At 40.8% G+C, this 22,281-nt stretch overlaps 1 protein-coding gene across 2 annotated transcripts in view; it reads right to left on the bottom strand.

Moving 5' to 3' along the window:
• Window positions 1-568: 568 nt before the first annotated feature.
• Window positions 569-22,281, bottom strand: part of TRAPPC9 (trafficking protein particle complex subunit 9) — a 502,283-nt gene continuing 480,570 nt past the window's right edge. For both annotated transcript variants that reach the window (XM_086465055.1, XM_086465056.1), the window contains 2 exons: window positions 8,156-8,379; window positions 569-748 (listed from right to left, as the gene is read on the bottom strand). In XM_086465055.1, the coding sequence (XP_086321181.1) occupies window positions 569-748; window positions 8,156-8,379 (404 nt within the window). The remainder of the gene's footprint in view (window positions 749-8,155; window positions 8,380-22,281) is intronic.

Genomic DNA, 22,281 nt, shown 5'->3' with positions numbered 1-22,281 from the left:
GTCACACAGGAAAAAGCATCACTACTGATGTTTGCTACCAAGGACACCAAATACTCAGCAAACAAGTGAACAAGCCTGTGAACAAATCTAAGAGAGATTTGTACCTCAGGGGTACATGCCATGGGTCCAGCATAAGCCAGAAAGAATTTCATACAGATATACAACTCTTGTTGAAAAACGCTAAAATGGGATTATTCAAGTTGGAGTTGAGACATTCAAACACATGGTTAAATCCAGCCCTCTTAAATTCAGCCCTCTTAAATTCAGCCCTCAAGACCCACTGACATTAATAGAGTACATGAAAGTATAATGCATATATTAGCAGTTTCAAAGGCTTTTTGGAAACAGAGGAAAACTCTAGCACAGTTATAATCTCTCTCTCTCTCTCTCACTCTGAAATTAGCTAAAGCAGCTGCCCAAATGACTATCAGCCAATTCAGAAAGTGTTCAGCTGTTCCTCCAAAGTAGGGACTGTGGCCTGGGGTTGGACAGAAACAAGCTGGGGTCAAGCAGAGGATGTGCCAAGCATTTCTGCGCGCTGTGGTTAATCAAATAGAACACAGTACATTTACAGCTTAGTTGGGACCATAGGTTCCATGGCACGGATGTGGACACTAGGAAGGCAGAACCAGGAGAGAGGCAGCTCCCTGCTGCAGTTGTCTTCATGGAATTTGATATTCAGGTAGAAATCGCCTGTGTAGAGAAAGAGAAGTGCTCCAAAGTACACAGAGTCTTTGGTCGGCTTCACCTGGAAAAGAGAACGTGAAAATCAGTATAATTAAACTAGCAACAAAACAAAATAATTGCACTTTGCAATTCAGTAGCTCCTTCAAAAAATCTCAAAGTACTCTACATTCACATCTCAATATTGCCTTCATAAAAAAAAAAAGGAGTAAAGATTTTGTCCCTATTCTAGCAATGGTAAAGGTGGTGCATTGAAAATTAAATCCTGTATTATTCTGTCATGCAGGAAAGCTGTGGCACAGCTCAAACCAGAATACACATCTTCAAGAGTCACTGATTCCAGAATAGAGGTGGTTTAAGGCAGAGGCCACCCCAAATCTTTCCTTAGACTGCATTTGTCAACATCTATATTAAAGGTCTAAATCATGTTTCTGAATTCATGGTAAACACATGGTTAAACACCATGTAACAACTTAGCAATAACTAAATTTATCCCCACTTATTATTCAGACACAATCTGACTGCAAATTCTAATCCAGAATCTTTAATATTCACTATCATTGAAATAATTAAGTTTAGCTAGAAACATCACACAAAAAGTAGCCACCCTGATTTAACTTGTCCAAATTAAATATGGACCTGACACTGTTTCTACATTTATATATCTCCCTTCATCACAAAACCATTTACGATCCATATCTTTACAACAAATAATATATCTCAGTCCACCATTTCAGCAAAACACTTAAGTAATTTCTAACATCAACAATCCCACAACTGCTCAGCATGTGATAATGTTTGAACTAATACCTGCTTCCACAAGATGTTAAATCCAGTTTCAGGGTGCCTAGAAGTTACTGCAGGTGCAAAATACAGATTCAGCAAAAAGCCATCCCATTGGATGGAATGTGTTAAAAAAATTATGAAAAGGTATCTTCATCCCAGCAGAAAAGACCCAATAAAGGGCACCTGAAGCTCCTCAGTACTGATCTTCCTTCAGTCAAGACCATCTTACCAGTTCCTTTCTGCTCTCCGGACCCTGAAACCATTAACTCAAGATAGGGTCATGGGGTCATCCCTACTTTCAAGGGTAAGCCTCTGCCCATGTATTTTCTTTTTACTTGAATGCTCATTGGTAATGGGCGTTTCTGTGGTCATCTCCAAACACCTATGTACATCATGTTAGAGTCCAGTGCTGATTCCAAATGACAGCATGACATACCACTGGTCAGCCAAGCTGAGACCCAAGCCCAATCATAACAGAAACTCTGGTATTGGATCCAGAAGCACTGAGCTGTCCAGATGTGCTGGACTTGATTGGATTCAGGAGGAGGAAACCTTTGCAAGGGACATCACTAGGAACAGATGGGACATTACCACCTGGAACAGAAGGAATGACGCAAAGGCTCCAAGACAGGTTATCAGGATTCTTGCTCACTATAAAAAATCTGGTTATATGGTAAACTGGGACATTAACAATGGGGCATTAGCTGGGAAAGTGTCTATGGACACCCATTGCTGAAGGGCATCTTGCCATTGCATAGGAAGATCAGAACAAGGATGATGACTAGACCACAGTGGGGAGAGGGGGGAGACGAACCACTAGAAAAAGTTTCAAGTGGTGTGGGGCACCTCAAGAGCATGCCAGAGAGCTGAAAATTGCCTGCCACCACCTCCAGTGAGGAAGGTTCTCTGTAGCTTTCAGATATGAGGGGAATGAGCTGTTTGTTTCCATTTTCTCCTATTCTAGGTTTTTTTGGACCTTCATTCATTGCTGGGTCCTTTAGCAAGCAGACATGCACCCTGTATAGTCCCCTGGGGTATCAGGCTTCTTTGTTGAACCTCCCTAAACTGCTGCTCCTGCACAGGCTGGCTGTTCACAAGCAGCGACATCATCAGAGCTGGCAGAGCCTAGGCTCCCTTTGGCTTTGGTGTTGAGCCCTTTTGCTGACCTCCAGCGAACTTGTATCAGCATCGTATCATCCACGTGAGTGATCAGAGCAGCCACAGCTGTTCTCCTGACCCCTGTCCTTGGCATCTCCCCTCCTTGCTGGGTACAAGTTCTCGCCCTCTGGCATTGCGTCTGGACATGCAGAACAACATCAAGCAGTTTCCCCTCTTGCTTCCTTCCCCTCCTTCTAGGGCTGCCTGCCTTATTTCTGCCTCGCTGGAACTGATGCAGACATGCATCCAGAGGAGGACAGAGTCAGGCACTAATGCCAGCACTGGATGAAGGCAAACAGCAAACGAACCCTCCTCAGGACCCATACCTTTTTTCAAGCTCCCAGTCCATTTTTCCTAATCTAGCTGCACCATGAAGAAATATCTGTAACAGCATTGATCAGAGCACTTGACAAGCAGGAAGGTGGCTTCATACATCAGCATCAACATTCATCACATCAGCAACAGTCTTTTGACTCATTGGAAGTCCTGCCTACATGGTTGCTTGTTCCTCCTGCCTTTACAGCACGAGTCTCTGCACCAGTCATCAATTCATCGCAAGTGAGAAGAGCCAGCGAGGCAGGTACAGTATGTATCCTATTCTGCATGCAGCCCATCTCCCTGCACAGACCAGACAACAATGTTCACTGTTTGAGGACTATCCACATCTTTATGGCCATTGTGCAATCACTATTCTAATTAACACTTGTGGTTTGGGGAAGAAACAGGGAAGCAAAAGTAGCTTGAAACCTTTGCACTGTTGAGAAGCAAGTGGCTCTGCAGAAGTTGCAAGAAGTTTCTTCCAAAATAGTAACTATGGAAAGAAAGGCTGCCTTTCTAGTGGGGCTGCCTACAAACATTTCCAGAAGACCACAAGTACCTCAGCAGCAGTCAGGTCAGTAGAAGGCCAGATCCAACCCAACTGGTATACCAGGCACAGAACTAATTTTGAGGTTAAACAACCCACATTTAGGTGTCTCTCTGCACACTAGGTATCCAAGCTCCTACTATAGTAAAAAGACATCTAGTCAATGCAGCCAGTGGAGCAAACACAGAATGGGCTACCTAGCCAGCCTATAGAGTCAGGACACAGTTGCCTAAACATCGGCACCTCGTGACATCTGGCAGGACCTAAGGCACTGAGACATCTGCACAGGGCTCACAACATTTACAGGATGATTTACAGGACTTCTGGCAGTAGGTGCAGGTCAGGTGGGATACCCACAGCACCTAAATGATGGTAGACATGTACTTTTAGGCAACTGAATCTCACGCCTTGTGTCTATGTTAGTGTAAGCCAGGTTCTACCATCTGCAGACTACATCTCCATTGACTAACGAGAGTTTAGCTGGCCAGCATCCAAGGTAACACCTACTCATTCAGATGTCTCAGTCTGGAAGCGAATTCACCCAAATGTCTGTAAAGTGGATGTCCACATCTGAGCCAGCTGTTCAACACAATGATTCATCTGATCAAATGTAGTATGAGGTAATTTATCCCCTAAACTCCATCAACCCTGATGACTTGCTCTCCCCTGCCTGTGAAGGGAGCTCAGGGTGACTTGTTCAGATGTGTACACAAGTCAGATGTTACCTGCCGTAGCTGACAGTACACACTATCCTACTGATTGCAACTGTAAACTATGAGAAACATGAAGATCACATACTTGTGCCTGTGACCAAGTTTGTATTGTCAGTGGATCTAGCAGCACACAGATCTGGTAGTGTCACCACCGAGATACGTGCTTATATGTTGTGCCAGTCTGGGATGCTCTTGAATGCTTGCTGAGTCGAGTCAAGAGTTGAAACAGATTTTACTAAAATTCCACCAAATCGTGGAAACCAAAGATGGGAAGCTTCTACCCCAGAAAAAAAATGACTGAAGAATCAAGAAAAAAATGCCCACATTACTCCACTGTTCCACTGAGATAGAAGAAAAATTAAGTTTCTAGCTCCATCCTAATCCTTCCCTGATTCACGCGACCATGTGGGACTGCGATTGCTTAGAACTAATTACTACTTATTTATGTTCCTGTAGTACTTAGGGAGCTCAGTTGGAGATTAGGGCTAGTGCCAGCTAGCGTTCACTGCCCCAAAGACTTTACAGTGCAAGCAAAACCGTGCCAAGAAAAATAATTTGTTCCAGATGGGCCACAGAGGACCTACCAGAAGTGAGCAAATGTTCATCATAGCTTCTGAGCGGATTCAAAATGACCATCTACTAATGAACTTCTCCTCATCTCCCACTACCAATCACTTGAGTTAGTGCATGATAACACACACAGCAAAAAAATCTGCTTGAGAATAGTAATGGCAAAAGCAGGAACAACAAGGAAAGATGAATTGCTGGTAGTTACAGGAATCTCCGCAGACGTTAATTTTTTTTTGTTTTCAATTTGGCAAGAAGAAACTTGGTCTTATCAACTAATTAGTCAAAAAAAAAAACCAAAACCCATTGGTAAGAACTAAGACATTTTAATAATATGGCTAAAGCTAAACTTCAGGTTGTGAAGTGAGATAAAAAAGAAATCAATGCAATGTATTTTAATGGGTGTGGTTCCACCATGTTATCTGATGTTTCAAAACTCTGCACTGAACAAAAATGTCTACTATCTAAATGACAACTGATGAAGTCACTCTTTCTGTTAAACATTGGTAAGGTTAACCAAATTAGAAGTTGTGCTTTAAAAATAAAGTTTTTACTTCATTTTCAATGCATAGAAGTATCTCAATATCCTTTAAAATTTTCAGTAGAAGAATTTGCTTTTTGAAGTAGTATATCCCAGCAGAGACTTTGTGACACAAACTCAGACTGCTGCATTGAATTGAAGTCAGAGCTCAAAAAGGAGAATAAGCATCCATTACGTTACTTCCAAGATAAATCATCTAACCTGGACTTCAAGCCTCAAGAAAGAGAAATACAAAATCGTATGACTTTTACCCTTTAAACAATTTATATTCATACTGTGAAGCAGCATGTGCATGCTGAAAATTCCTGTATATATTCCCTGTCTTCCAGAGAGCAGCAGAAACTGATTTGAAACTTTTTAATCTGGAAACAAAAATAATTGTGATGAGCTGCACATCAGGCTTAATATGAAACTAATATTTAGGAAAGCAGAGGGGATTTCAGTTTTGTTTGCTTTTTCCTCAGAGGAATCACATTCAGTTGAGCACAAACAATGTTGCAGTTCCTGCACCAGCATGACAACAGAACAAATGTTCAGTGCGTGAGACGTATCTGCTCTTGCTGTAATACCTGATGCCTCCACTTGTTCTTGACCATACACTACTCATACACCAAGCCATACGCGCGTTCTCCATCCTTCCTCCCACCCAGCTTGGCAGCACAATAAATCATGTCACCACCTCCTTGCCAGTGTCAGTGTAAAGTCAGACCAATTAGCTTAAACTGCTGACAAACGTAGTTCTTGCTAAACTGGCCAACTTCGCAAGAAAACAAATGTTCACACCATCTCCCCCGCCAGGGGAAGACGGGGAGCATCTTCCCACAGAAAGGCAGAAACAAGCAGCCCGGAATCTGTAGCATCTCAACCTCCATTAAACAAGCAAAATAATTGTGTGCCCATGACTTCAGTTTATAAAATTAATGGGCACATGTTTCATAGCTTCGACAGAGCAGCACTGAGTTACACCAGCACAGAATCTGGTCCAGTATCTCAGCTTTCATTTATAAAAAAGAGAAACTCTGAATTTCTTTCATCTCACCCAACCATCAACTTCTTCAGTTTCTTAACCAGCATCTGTCTGAGCTTCTGCCAAACTCAGAGCATGAACCCAACTCTAAGTATGTTCATTCTTCCCTGAAGCATCAAAAGCACAAACCAGGACTTTCTTCTTGTCCCAAAAACACGTGCGGCTTTCTGAAATCTTTTTTCCATTACTGAATTACTTATTACAGGGGATGAAAGGGCCTCTGACAGCACTAGATACACTGTTCGAAGAATTTTCTTCCATGATCAGGGCTCTATGCCTCAAAGAAATATGACTAACCATTTTCTTTAGGAGCCTGTGTAGGACAAGCAGCAATACTACATACCGTGAAATATAATACTTCTTGTCTAAGAGTTGACAGTTTCTTCACTGCACCTTTTTGGATGAAAAGAAGGACAAATAGCAGAAAAACAACTCTATTTTTAACTTATTGGGGACTGTGTTTACAGGAGAGATGTCACAATACTGAACAATGGGGCAAAAGCAGGGACTGTAACTATGAGAAGGCTGCCAGGGCAGGCACAGGAGATGTGACCTCCTGACTTTTTGCCCCTTAGGAGACTCAATCAGAAGGTAAGAATATATCACACTGACATCTCCCTTTTCCCTCATTAGCCTGGAGGGTCAGGCCCTTCGGCAGCTGGGCATCCAAACCCCGCCACTCTGACTAAAAAATCCACATTGTCAGAAAGCGAGTCAAAGAAAGCCATCTCTTGATTATTTCTGTTGACATATTTAAATGATTCAGCTAGAGAATATAGTTAGCCCCCATTTAAATTCAAGTTGATGGTGGATTCCATGCTCATTAGCTTTTTGAAATATTTTCTTCCCATGATGCGTAATTGAAAAATATGCATGGTGACTATCCCTGTGGTTAACCTTTGCTTTCTTTCTGACTAAGGTTCACTTATATATTCAGTTTTGACAGGTACATTTTATTAGTAATCCAAAGAGCTGACCTAAGCAAAGGTCCTAAGCACTATCCCAAACACTCACTCTCTTCCTCATGTTTATTTTATAAGTTACCAGAAATACTGCTTATTCCACACTGCGGTACCGTCTGTATGTTTTTCATTCCTGTTTTTTTGTTGTTGCATTTTTTTGGGGAAGGATGTGGGAGAAAGTTTTATCTGTATTTTCAGTGTCTTGCCTTGGAAGCAAAACAGCTCCTAGACCTGAATTTTCTGAAGAAGAAATTGAGAGAAAAATCATTATCTCAGTTTTCTGAAAAGGGATTTTTTTGGTCTCATTTTAAGGATGTTTCCTATTTTTCTTTATGGTTTTATAAGAGTACGCTTAGCGACAAGGAAATGAACCAGCTCATCAGATTGGTCATTAATGTTTAGCATTTTCTTTTTGCAGTCTGTTGCATTTCCTCAGGACTTGACTAAAACTGATTTGCTGATTCCTTGGCTCAGCCTGGGGAATGTTTCTTATGGACTAAAGAGAAAACGTTACTTAAAATCTGTTAGTGCAGGCTGCACTGGATGGCTGAAGGGACTGGCAATATGGTATTAAACATTTTATCTAGGTTACCCATTCACATGCAGTCAGATCTGGATTGACCAAAGTTACTGGCTCTGATAGTTTACTAGTGGTTTACATGATAGGAAATTACAGTCTTAAACTGTTTCAGAGAGATGATTCTATATCTCCAAACCTAGCAGCACCTTTAGCAGCAGCTACCATAATCATGATGCTTTCCAAAAACTAATCTGCCTTAAAATGCACAATTGAATAATGACGCCGCTTTCTGCAAATGCACGTCATCCAGAATCGTGATACGTCTGACTTACTGAATCGATGTAGAAGGTGTTTGATCCCACAAAGGTGATGGCATCTTGTAGCTCATAGTTGTGCACCCCATTTTGGTAATCCTGGTAGGGCGTCATGGTGAGAGCAAAGGGTCCCACACTGTGTTTGCTCCAGTTGGTCAGCTTCACTTCCAACGGGATAGGGTCTCCCACTTTGCAGTTTACCACGACATCACAGTCACAAAGCTTGCCGTCAACAAGGATATCTGCCAATCAAGAAAACATTTCCATATTATGTTGGACTCCTGCTTTAGAGACCGTATTAATCTTGATAAGAAACTTAACAGGAAAAATTAACCTCAGTGAAACCAAGAGTGCGTGACAGTTAACCTTAGGAAAGAAAACCCAACGCTGCAGTGTTGTGTAGGGTAGCATTGCAGGGAAACTACTTGCAAAAAACACTTCATGAAGGTCTATATCTGTCCACAGCTGTTGAAAGAGCTATGAAAAAAAACAATTATGAACTATACACAGGCACTAGAAGACAATTTTTTAACCTACTCCCTTGGAGGCCAAAATCACAGACAACTTCTCATGCTTCTCCTGCAAACCAACAGCATCAGGTGAAGGGAAATACAAACAGGAATCATCACTACAAATGGTAGCTAGATAGATCCAGGGCTGGATGCCTATGTTCACATGTTACAGCCAGAATAAATCCTCCTGTATGGAGGTGACCTTTTGGAGCATGACAGGCACTGCCAGAATTTGCAATGTAATACATATATTAAAGTCCAGATTATAAGGAAAAAAAGGATTTTAAAATTATACAGCAGTACTATGAGCTTGTTCACTCTTCGCGCTTTAATTCATTCTGGGATTTCTATTTTTAACTTTCTAGTTTTCTTTCCCTTACTGGGATAACAGAAAATATAAAGCCTCTAAATTGGTTACTGCTGGGAAAATGACAGCCAGAGTAATGTGTCCACTAACCTTGCCCATTTGCTTATACAGAACCAAAATGTTTCATTATGAACACACTATGAAATTGCTAGTCCAATTCCCTGCTCTGAAAGGGTTCCCAGTTGTGCAGTATTACTGTATTTTTCAGATGAGGGTTATCTCCGATACACTATTAATACAGGAACATTTCTATTTCGCTATGGGTTCATGTTCAGAGATAAGAGAAAGCCCTGGGCACATGTAAGAAAGCATCCTCTGTGTGAATACTTATCCCCACAATCTCATACGCCTATGAGACATTTCGATCACTCCAGCTCCTCCTTAGTCATTTGCCTTATGACATACAGCATTTTAGTCCTCCTCCAACAGCACTGGATTTACATTAGTGATATCCCCTCTTCAAGAAAAGACACTATTTTTACACTTCAGGAGTTTTCACAGAAAAAAAAAAAAAAACAAAACAAACCCATAACATTTTACACCGAAGTGATTTTTTTGTTGTTGTTTTAACTTATTCTTGTTTTGTTCCCTTAGACAAAAAAGCTACAAAATGATGCATGTTCTCACGATGCCCTTTAGCCTGGCAAACTGAACAAGTCTTAGCACAGCAACTGGGAAAAAAAAAAAGCTAGTGCCAAAGAAGAAAAAAGTTCAGAAAGGAACATTTATTCCAGAGGTTACACTAGCAAATCTGAGCTTCCCAGATGAAAACCCCTTCTTGACCAAAGCTGCTCAAATGCAGCAGCAACTCCCAGCCACAAGAGGCTTGACAGAGTGAGCACAAAGCAACCCTGCAGTGCTCAAGCTGCAACTATCCGTGTCCGTGTCCCAGTTGGAACAGCCACCACGCCAAAACTTTCCTTTCCAAATGAGATGTCCAGTTTTTGACAAGTAGAGCACTGGTGAGGCCACACCTGGAGTACTGTGTCCAATTCTGGGCTCCTCAGTACAAGCGTGACATGGACATACTGGAGATAGCCCAGTGAAGGGCCACAAAAATGACAAAGGGCCTGAAGCATCTCTCCTATGAGGAAAGGCTGAGAGAGTTGGGACTGTTCAGCCTGGAGAAGAGATCTCACCCTCCTGAAGGGAGGAGGCAAGAAGGACAGAACCAGGTTCATTTCAGTGATGCCCAGTGCCAGGGCCAGAGGCAATGGGCACCAACTGAAACACAAGACGTTCCCTCTGAACATCAGGAAACACTTTTTTTACTGTGAGGGTGGCTGAGTGCTGGCAGAGGTTGCCCAGGGAGGTTGTGGAGTCTCCATCCTTGATGATACTCAAAAGCTGTCCAGACACTGTCCTTGGCAAGTGGCTCTAGGTGGCCCTGCTTGAGCAAGGGGCAGGACCAGATGACCTCCAGACATCCCTGCCAACCTTAACCATTCTGTGATTCTGTGAAAGGAAGTTATAATCACCATTGCATTTTAGGAAAGGACTAGAAAACCTGTTTGGTGTTGGATTTCTTTTTCAATAGCACACTCTAATGTTATGAGCTCTCCTGCCCTACATGATCAAACTGCTTCTTGCAGGATTGCCCTAAGATCATGGAGGTGAAGTAGTGGTTATAATAGTACCCCATTACCTGGGACTAACTGACGATGTTTTCAAAACACAAAACTGTTTGTGAATAATCTTTACACTTCCCAGCCTCCTGCCACATAAGTGAAGTCCAGTTGCTTCCTTCAAAAGAAACACATTTATATAAATTCATTACTTTATATCAGTTTATGTTTTCAAGCTTCTCCTTGCAAGGTAAGTGCTTTGATTTAAGAAAAAATAAAATTAAAAAAATCTTTTTTTCTCCTGTTTTTTCCAGCCAGCGGGTCTTAAGAGCTGCGTGGACGGTTAGCACCCCAGATCAGCATGAACCTTCAGAAACACTCAGAAAGCTACGTGGATGAATATTTATTTTCGAGCTGCTCATCAACTCGCCTTTTGGCTTCAAAATTCAATCTCTGCTGTACGAATTGTAAATGAACCCTTTGCCCTCTGTCTCCACCTTTGTTTCTAATAATAGCCAGAGCATTGCTTCCTAATATCTTCATCTGAAAACAGAAAATCCAAACAAAAGAGAAGTAATTAAAACTTGCTCAACCAGATTAATTTTCTTCCATATTCCTAAAAAAAATTCAATTCGTTTAAGATTGATTTAAGATCGTGTGTGTGCACATGTGCTTGTGTACGCATTGAGAGATTATTTCCTTCCCTCCCAGCACACCCTTCCCTCCTGCAGTACTGAAGCCAAGGATCTCAATGAGATGTCAAATGAGAAAACACACATGGCTGGCGTGCAAAATACTATGGAAAGAAGTGTTTAAAAACAGTCCCTTTTCATCAGAGAGAACAGCTTGGTTTGACAGGCAGTTTTACTCCCTTCCTGACACAGAAAACATCTCATGGACCATACGGATTTGCTTTAATATTTTCATCCATGAACAGAGGAAAAGCCATGTGTACAGGTCCCATTTCTGCAGATTCAGCTCACTCACACAGATGGCATATAAAAGCTGAGACTGCTCACACCACTGCTGTGAGAGTGAATCATTGTTGGCTTCAGTATACAGGAGCTCTGAATCAGAAGATACAGTCACTAGCACAGAAGACAGTGGTGGCCGTATCTTCATCCTCCAAAGATTCAGATACAAGAGAAACAGCACTTCAGAAAATTAGAAGGACCAAATGTAGTGCAAACATCATATCTAAATACATAAAAAAGGTGGAAGTGCAAACTCTGGCTGTCAGGGCCAAAAAAAAAGCACAAAGACCTAGCAATCTCCTTCTAACTAAAAGTTAAATCCTTTTTAGGTACTTTCATAAGCCAACAGAATGCTGCTTTTCTATTTTGTCCCCCCCCTCCCCTTCTTTGCTCATTTACCTACACACGTCCACTATGTTGGTATCCTCGGGTGCCAACACTACCCTGCAATGCTTGATAGCCATGAAAAAAGGAAAGACAGAGTCTCTGCTACACACCCATTAACAGTCATGGGACTACTCTATTTTATCTCTAGGACCCTCTCTAAGCAACTACTGTACCAAGGGAGAAAATGTTGTCCAACATATTTTGGAAGGCAGAAAATGAGGATGATACAAGCCACTGAGAAGGGTGACTGGAAAGCCTTGCTTTTTCACTGACGGCCTTAGCCAAGCCTTTTAGGATCAATATGAATTAATCATTTAGTTGGAAAAACTACGTCATGGCGATCCTTATTGACACCACAGGAACTCTGTGAGACCATTATATGAAAATAATACATCAGAATTCCTATAGTGTCTTTCTTTCAGGATCTCAAAACTCTCAAGGGAATGAATGTTACTGACAGGAAGACAACTGCTATTCCACAAGAAAAACATCATTTATGATCACCTGCCAGGTGCACTTCTGTACATCACCCAAATGAGCAGCTTGGAAATGAATACCAAACATTATTAACATTTTGTGTTATTTACTCTACTTATATTACACACAGTAAGTTGTTCTTGCTATTTTGTCAATTTTTCATGGGAGCACTTGCAACTCATTGGTCCACTTGTATGTCAAGAGTCCCAAGTCATGGCTAATTGCATTTCTGCACCCAGCTCCCTGTTTGCCAAGGTGAAAGTTTAATTTTGGAAAGCTGTATACAAATACATGTTTAATCTCAGTGGAAACACATATTCCAACAATGTTTACTCCCCTCACTCAAGTTTCGGTTGATTTTAAAAATCAGGCTGCAGAGGAAGGCAGGGTTTTTGTGCTCATCTTTACAGTGGCGGATGGAGAAATTTCCACTGGATATTTGCTTTTAAACTGGATGTTGAATCACTGACTGATGCAGATGCACTGGCCTCTGCTATTCACTGTGGTTTGGAGCCTGGCTCAAGACTTCAAGCAAACACCTCACAGAGGCATGGCTTTGCACAAATAAGTAGGTTAACAAAACTCAAGGCAAGAGATGCCCAAATGAGTAAATACTTCTCACATAAAATGTAAAAGAGATCATCAAGCCCAAAGGAGTAAGCCTTGCTCAGCCATACTGTGATAGCTAGGGGAATTTCAGTCAATCAGACATTTTTTATGCTGTTAGAACTGTTCCAAAATACTAGTTTTACTCATCTTGATCTGTGAACCAGGAGAGCTGTGGTCTGAGGAGGGGAGAGGAGCAGCAGCAGCGCTGACATCTCTAGATAATGTCCATCAGGTACTTTGATGAAGGAAAGCTAAAGACCAAGAGCCCAACTCAGAGTTGCTGCAGTGAAAATCTCACAGAATTATTCAGTTTTCCTGTGTTCACCAAATCTAAAGTGATGATTAAAACGTCTGCCCAGGCCAGCTTTACTTTTAATTGCCCTAAAAGAGCAAGGAAAGGGCCAGTCATGCTGTCTGGAACAATTTTTTTTTTTTCCCTGCTGTCTTCTGCAAGAATGTTTGCTCAGGATTTTGCAAGGAATTTAATGCAAAGATAATTCTTTTTTTTTTTTTTTTTTGGTCATTCATTTAAAAATAAGTTGAACAATTCTGTCCATTTCTGACATTACATATTGTGCAGATGGAAGAAAGATCAGAAGGAAGAAAAAAACTGTACTACAGGCAATCTCTATGTACAGAGCAAGCTGATCCTGCCTGTCTCAAAACAAGCCAGTTTCCTGTCCCTCCTCTCATGGTGCATCTCAAGTCAGCAACAGTTTTAGCAGCCCGTTATTTGGGGTTCAGTCAGCTGCTTAGAGGAGCTGGCAGGTAACATGGTGCTCTGTTGAGACAACAGGCTCCTTGAATTTTCCTATGTATCTCCTACAACATAGAAACGTAAACACTGTTTCTGTTTCCCCTCTTCCCACTTGTTCTCCCTCATGTAGACCAGTTCCCGTTCATTTTCTAAACCATTCATGCAAATTATTTACACATAGAGATACAGCATTGGTTACATTTGTTTATCCATTACAAGGTCTTTCAGTATTGTCAGAGCTGAATATATCCATACAAAAGGTATTTCTATGAATATAAAAACTGTGTTTCCTGTCACTCTCATAATGAAAATGCTGAATGGTTATTTAATAAAACAAGAGTGTCATCGCTATTTGCATAAAACCTTCTGTATGTGGTTTGGATCTGCTCCTCACACCAAACCTGAGCATCTTAACTTGGAATAACATGCTCATGTTCATTCATTGTTTTGCTGACACAATACCAGCCAAATCCATCCCCTGCATAATTTCATTGCAGTCAATAGTAACAGAGCACAGAGGTATACAGATGTTTGCATTGTAACAGGTTCAAATTACACAAATATCTCACCTTGTCAACCACTGCCAGTCCTGTCCTAGAAAGTGCCCTTATACTCAGAGCCTGCTAATCCAAAACCCCTATGGACCTGAAGAGTTCAGCTCCTCTTTGGGTCAAGACCCTTGACAGGGATGAATAAAAAATACAGGAAAAGATATAAACAAACTGCTGCAGCTTCCTGCAAGTACCAACAACCCAGAGACCTTCCTCTAACACAGGGGCACGAACCTGAAAACAGGAAAGTTGGCAAAGGATGGGATGACTGAACATGAATATAGGCTAGTGAAAGGCAATTGCTTTCACAAGATCTTCAAGCTGCCTGATTCCTGGCAGACTTCCCATTCCCAAACATTTTAGAATTGAATTAAGGACACTTTATTCGCTCCAAAAACAATTAAAAAGAAAAACACATTTAAAATATAGTTCTAGCAACAATAAGCAATTAATCTTTGATAATTGTCTGTGTCTTCCTATTTAATCACTCTTTTGCAGTGGCCAGTGTGCTGATGACAGATCCTGACCGGTCCGATTATTGGTCTTGCCAAACTGTTTCGAGTTTGTGTCTGTTCTTAACTTTGTGATGACAACAGACCGAGGATGCTGCAGCATCCCCGTAGGATTCACTTGCAAAAGGATTTTTTCAACCTTGTTCATTTGCACCGAGTAAGCTTTCTTCCTCCAAATCACTATAATGTTTACGTTCAGTTTTAATCTCCAAATCTATCCTTAGCAGACACGTGATCAGCGTTCAATTTCAGTGCTGCTTGATCTCAGCTGTAAACATTTAGATGTAGTAAATCTTCTTCAATGAACTCTAAATACCACATTCATGCTAGCTGAAAAGAAAAGCAAGGACATGACTAGTGCTCTGGGGTTTGACTGCCTCCAGCTTCTACTTGGGATCTTAAAACAGCAAACCTGAATGCACAGTAACCACAGATTTCTTTAAGAAATGAGATGTTCAGTTTAACTTCTCTGGGTTCGGTGGGAGTTATTTTATTTTGCACATGCCTTTTACAATAGACATTTCTCCTTCCCTATGAAATTGCTGGTGCATGGATGGCACCTGCTCGTCTCATTTCTCCTCTGGCAGCCAAGACAACCTGTCATTTGGTGATTTGCCCAATTTGCTATCAAAATGAAAATCACTTCAGAGTTTGTACTGCTTGTGTCCGGTCCTAACCTAAATGTTCAAAGGCAGGTTGCTAAAATGTAAAAATTCTCAAAGCTCTGTGTTTCCCAGTGAGCTTGAGCTCCTTTTGACTTATTTTAAAATATTCCATGATATAGCCCCAGCTCGCTTAAATAGTCTCATTTCTGAATGTGGGCCAACCCTTTTTATCTATTCATCACAAGCAGGTTTGCAGAAGACTTCTTTTTATTATCTGCTGCACAGTCAGAAGGTCAGGCTGGCATACAGCGTATGTCTGTGTTTTGAAATTTCACAATCCCAGGATTTGCATGTTATTTTAGGTTATTGAAAACTTTATTTCTATAGCTTGTCTGTGACAGGACTTATTTCAGAGCATTCTTACCCTGCCTTGTGGGGGGAAAGAAAAAAGGAAAGGAAAAAAAGGAAAAAAGCACCTTATATTACATTTAAACAAAACTAATCCATACTAGGATGTATCATATAATACTATTTTTCGTATACTGACAGCTTTGTGCAAAACCGCTGCAGGTCATGAATAATGTGGCTTAACCTACAGCTTACTGAAAGAAAATCACCTTTTCCCTCACTGGTTGCATAATGAGACTTAAAATTTTCGCCTTCTTTCTGCCACTCTGCAGTGATGGATGTGAGACAAACCTCTCATTCTGCAGAGTCGATTTTTAAAGGTGTCATGCAAACTTTGTGAGAGTTTCTGACTTGTGGCTGAAAAGTTAATGCTAAAAAAGGTGTCTGTAGCCCTTATGTGCTGGTTTGGGAGTCTGTCTGATCTCAAAGCAGGTTTAGTCTAGACACTACGTAGACTGCAGACCTCCAGGGATCGTTACCTGCTCTAGAAATCAGTGATAAGGATGGTGATTGTGGCACATTCCCTATGGAGATAGTAGTGAGCTAGCATATGGTCACAAAAGACGTAATGCTTACTTAACAGCAGAAACAAAACTAGGCTCCTGTACTCAGTTCTCTGCATGCAAAGTCAAATATGTGGATTTCACCACACGATCTACTTACCTGAACTCTCACTGAATATGGCAACATGGAAGTGGAAACTATTTTTTCTAGATTTTTCTACTGTTTCAAGTGGAAACAGTATTTTCCACATTATCCATTCAACAGGCATGCAGTGGTGTTCTGGGCTCTTACACAGATAAGGGATCATATCTAACGGGTAGCTATTTTTTAAATCGGCAGTTAAACTGATCCTATGCGCAGTATAATTGCCATATTTGAGGCCTGTACGATGAAATATGGGATGTACTGTCTGAAGCAGAAGGAACTCAAATGCAGATGAGAAGAGAAATGAGACAGCAGGTATCTCCACGCCCAGATCTATAGAGACACAGAGGCAGGATGCTTTAAGAAAGCAAAAGAAGTGATACTGATTATTTAAAGAAAAATGATGGGTACGTGACCCATTTTCCATGCTTGTCTTAAAAAAGAACCATGAAATATTGCATGAGATGTCCAGGTCATAAGAATTTTTGTGTCCTTGTAGAGCAGCCAAAGCCTGGTACAAGATAATATATAACCCCCTATTAACAGGCAGGTAGATGATTTACCACATTTCAGTAACTGTGTAAATATGAGCACTAGGACACCAAGCCTCATGGGCCTCCTTTAGCCCAACCATGATTGAAATGCAATGAGCTGAGCTAAATGAGAGATATTAAACAACTCCAGGTACAAACGCTGTATCACAGCACTTTATGTACAGGGAAGGTGTGACGTGTGGTTACTAGACGACATGTGGCTAATGTCTACAGACCAGAGTTGCTCAAAAGCAGAGGTGCACATTAAAATAGACCTAGTCTTAATGTTAAGTTTCTTTGAATTTCAGTCAGAGTATTTCAGTCACAATGTATTTCAGTCTAATGACTCTAAGTTGTTTTACTAACCAGTGGATTGAGTTAAATTTTTACAATTTTCCCTATGTATGGTTAGCCCATTCTGCTGCTTTTGCGTTAAGACATGAGACAGTAATCCAAGCAGATATGACTTGGAGACTATGAAGCCCTGCTATGTATGGTGCTACAACTTCTTTATTCTGATTGTATCCTTCTTCTTCATCATGAGTTGTCTCAAAATCCAATTTGAATCCACAAAAGAACTGCAGTAATAGATATATGGAGATGGAAGTTTTCAGTCATCCTCTGTGACACAAACAAACCCATATTCTTCCTTGTTAGACAGGTTATGAACACACAAATAACAATCAAACTCACTGAAAACAAGAAATCTTTAAGCCTAGAGTCATCAACCCAAAGAACTCTTGGTCTCTTTCTTAGATCTTTCTGTTAATAATTTACTACTTGCTAAAACTGAACATGCTCAAAACCTAGCTCCTGAATTTTTCATGAAGTTCTTTCCTTTCCATACCTGTCTTAATTTCAGCAATAAAATCAGACTCTTACCTGCCAATCATGGCTTTCTCATTGACTTGATCTCCTCTCATGACTCACACCTCCAGTTTGTGATTAAGCCCTGATGCCACTTTTGATGAAACTTCTCCAAATTTGACCTTTTCAACTCTGCCTACATCGCCAAACCTTTGTCTAAGATCTAATTGGATTACAAGCCTTAACAATTAAAATCTTTTCATCTCTGCTTTTGACACCTCCAAACTAGTTCCTTTCTACTCTACTGAAGACCTTGCTTCAAACATAATCCTTTAGGTCTATAACCTGCTAATGTACACACAGCACCTTGCACAGACACCATTCCCAGCTTGTCTTCTTTCTAGCTATAGCAGTAGAGCTCAGCCCAGGCTAAATTCCACATAATGACCCAACTTTTCCCATGGGAGCTGAAATCTGCTGCTGACATCATGCAGTAATACTCACAGAAACATGCTGATTGCTACAGAAGTGCCAAGTTGTGCTTGCTGCTACCTATGGGCTACAACTTGCGTGCAAAACTACTTATCTCTGTTATACTATTTTCCCTATTCCTCTTCCTTGCTAACCCTTTTTTTCCATATAGCTTACATACTTCTACAGCATATATATAAAATACATATATATATATATATACACATACATATGTATATATATAAAATTCTAGACTATAAGCTCTTAGGGACAATAATGCTCACGTTCCTAAGAGCTTAGCAGAACAATTTGTATAGCACCTAGAACTACGCAGACTGATTTTCCTGGGATGTCCAGCCAGCACTGCTGAAGAATCAGAAACAATAAAAAAAATAACAAACAAATATCTCAAACCTCAAGGCCATCTGCTGAGGCAAGGAAGTGAGCACTGTACCAGTTTTCCAAACGGGGACACTGAGACATTTTAGGAAGGAGTTAGCCTGTCTGTAAAGAGCAGTCAGAGGTTTTCACTGAGCACAAATGAATACACAAGCTTCCTAATAGAACTGAGAGGGGAAGGTGACTTCCAAAAGATAGAGAAAAACATCTTAATTGTAAGCTTTCAAAATCCGTATGCTGGCTCATTGAGGTACTGACTCCTTACGGGATAAGTCTTACATTAAACTCAAGGTAAAACCTGAGGATTTACAGGACATGCAGGAAGGGAGAGAGAGGATAAAAGGAAACCCAACCTCAAGGAAAAGTAAATAAAAATAAAAATATTGCTATTTAAAGGAGAATTCTTTGATAAAAGAGTTAAAGTAAGAGCCTAGAAACCATTTCTTCCCCATCACTGCATTTTGAAGGAAGGGAGACCTCAGATATCAGCATGGTGAAGTGCAGAGAGGATGAAAACTTTGTGTTTAAATAAAACTACGAATTAAAGGGGGGTGGGGGGGCAGGGAGAAGAAAAGAAACACTGAGTTCAGCTAGAGAGAGTAAAAAATTAAATCCTCTCCACACCCAAGGCTGCAAGCCGTGCCTTGGGCTTCACCTGTCAAGTGCTGCAAAGCATTCCTGCAAACCCCTCTCCTTTTGTTGGCCATTCGGGTGGCAAATCCTTTCCTCACTAACCCTGCAACCACGCTCCAGCCTGCCGAGCCGCTGGAAAAATGAGCAATGAGCAGGTGTCAAATTCTGTCCTTTTATCTTTGGCTTTTAGAAGACAGACACAATTATGTGCAAATCAGTGTAGTGGGGTGGCTGATTAGGTCTCTTTTCTAAGAATTATTTGCACAAGGCTCTGTGCACAGACTGGCCAGAGCTATCAGCTCATCTACAGAAACAGTACTGTGTCTGCCCTACCTTCTAGAGACCCATAGATCCATAAGCAGAGAAGAGAAATTATTAACTCCTCACCCTCCCTGGCAGGCAAAGCAACACTGCATCATCTGACAGGCTCTCACTGGTGCAATCTTTCAACACTTTACGTATTTTGAGACTACGTGAGTATGTTTGACACACATCAGTGGAACGCCTACGAAATGGAGAAGTTGTAAAGCATAGGAAGCTGACAAAGGTGACAAAATTGAACCTCAAAGCCTTCAGAATTTAACTTATGGAAAGACTTTATGGTTTCCTTAGTTGTTCCTCTGAAGTCAGGTATCATTTTGTGGATTCATACGTGAAGTGATACTGACCGCACCTTATTTCCTCCTACAAAACACGAACAAAAAATCCTCCCAAACCCCATCACCTCTCTACCTGCAAGGATCAGATTTTTAACTTTATAAAAATCCATCTATTCACGTTACCTAGGAATCTAGCAAAAGGTATTGCATGGAGATTTTACGTGGTGGTGCAGGAAAACGGAGTTGGGTTTTTCTTTAAATAAATTTTAAAAAAAGGAGGAAAGGAGAAAAGTAGCTTTTGCTGTTTTGAACTGATCCAAGAAATTAAGCCACCCATTTCATATAAAAAGGCAACTTCTGTTGCAGTCTTAATACAAAGACTGAGAGTGGATGTCAAGGGGTCCTGGCTGCCACCCCAGTCCCAGAAGCAGTTCTGCCAAAGCAATAGCCCTGGGAGGGCAGTATTAAAAAAAGTCTCCTGATGCCATCTGCGTCATTACCACTGTTTGGATGAGTACAGCCTCCAAACTGTGGATATGGGATATGCCCCTTAGTGCCAACTTATCACCCTCACATCCAAACCAAGAGAGGTTTTATATGTACCCTCATTACGTAGAACAGGAGAGGAAAGAGGATCATTTTGTCCTGATCCTTTCTGAACTCCTAAAGAAGAAAAAGTTTTCAGTGCAAGGGAATTTTTTTCCTGAAATTTTCAGGTCTCTAGCAAGAGTTTGGGCTATGTTTTTCTGTAAACATTTTTGAAGTAAGAGAGTGAAGAAAAGCTTATGAGCTGGTTGGAAAGTATATAAAGCAAACAGTGACATATAATGGAAACTGTTCCCAACAGCATTTGCGATTTCAGCAAGTACAGGGCATTGGGAGTTAACCACTCTATTATGTGGGTTGTCTTTTCCAGCATTAATTTGTGAAAAAGTCTATCTTTTATGCACTTGCAATTCAAACAAAAGAACAAATTAAAAGAACTAAGCACACAAACCATGCTGGGCAATAGGGCGTCACAACCAAACGCTGCCAGTAATCTATACTCACATTGTACTACATGAACTGATCCAGAATTAACTATGGCTGCCCTCTCCTGGAAAACTCTCTAAAATAAATGAAGTTCTCTTTCATCCATTTCCATTAATGGCATTAGCATGCTTAGTGGCAAGACCATAGGAGAAAAAGACAACTGGATAAACAGCTATGCGGAAGCAGTAACAAGCAATAATAGAATTGAACTATTTTTCCATAAAGAGCCTGAATAGATATTATAGTCCCCCTTGTAAACCAGGGTATACAACTGAGCTCACTCAGAGAATACAAACTATGTGGTTCCTGGCTTAAAGTTTCAGAATGGATGTCAAATGTCAGGATGGGAGTAATAAGAACAGAACTTGCAGTCACTTCCTAGAAGAGACCTGACTGTGAGCTTTAGGAAACTTCAGGTGGGAACCTTAGATCCCTTGAGGTTCACTGATCAAGCACTTACAACACAAGCCCATGTGCTCCATGAAGGCACCGGGCTCAGCAGACCACAATGCAAGAGCCTGCTGGTATGTGTTTGTGCGCATTCGGAGAGCTCTTACTTCACTCTCCAAATAAGGATGGTATTCCCAGATGATCTGAGAACAAATGAGGATGGGGCAAGTAGGAGGTAGCCACTTGCACTACATGCGTGGGGAGAAGCAGAAGACATCCAGTCTGACCTGGCATAGGTGATTCAAGGAAGATATGCTTTCAAGGAAGGCAAAATATGCGTTCAATCTTCATAGATGTTAGTATGAGTCAACAAAACGTCCTCACTCATAGTCTCAGATGTTATTGCTGGAATAGAATATCAGTGCAGGCTCCTGTCCATAGCTATATAACCACCTATTAATGGTTGGACTTGACAATCTTAAAGGTCTTTTCCAACCTAAATGATTCTATGATTAGTATACCATTCATAGGCCTTTCCTCTGAAGACATTTCTTGCTTGAGCCCACTCAACAAGAATGTCTTAAAATCCTTTCTTGAGAAATGACAGCATAAGATGGTAATTTGGGAAGATCACTGGCCAAATCCACCTTATTGCTTCTTCTATAAAGATATAGATTCTATATAGATAGAAATTTAGATACCAAATTGATCAATAGAGCATCCCTGATCAAAACAAACAAACCAAAGATCAGAGGTGAAAATTTACTCACCTTCATGAGAGGTTTGCATTTAAAAGGGTTCTAAAAATAGTCTCAATCATAAACATCTGTCAGAGCAGGATAATGTGCTGAAGTGAAGCTGATTCAAAACTAGGAAAAGCATTCCAAGCCTATAAAGTTAAGTTTGAG

This window comes from Leptosomus discolor, chromosome 5, assembly GCF_034619465.1.
Source record: "Leptosomus discolor isolate bLepDis1 chromosome 5, bLepDis1.hap2, whole genome shotgun sequence".
NCBI classification, from domain to species: Eukaryota; Metazoa; Chordata; class Aves; order Leptosomiformes; family Leptosomidae; genus Leptosomus; species Leptosomus discolor.
Note: the sequence above shows the minus strand (reverse complement) of the source record. Positions and strands in the feature narration are given on the sequence as shown.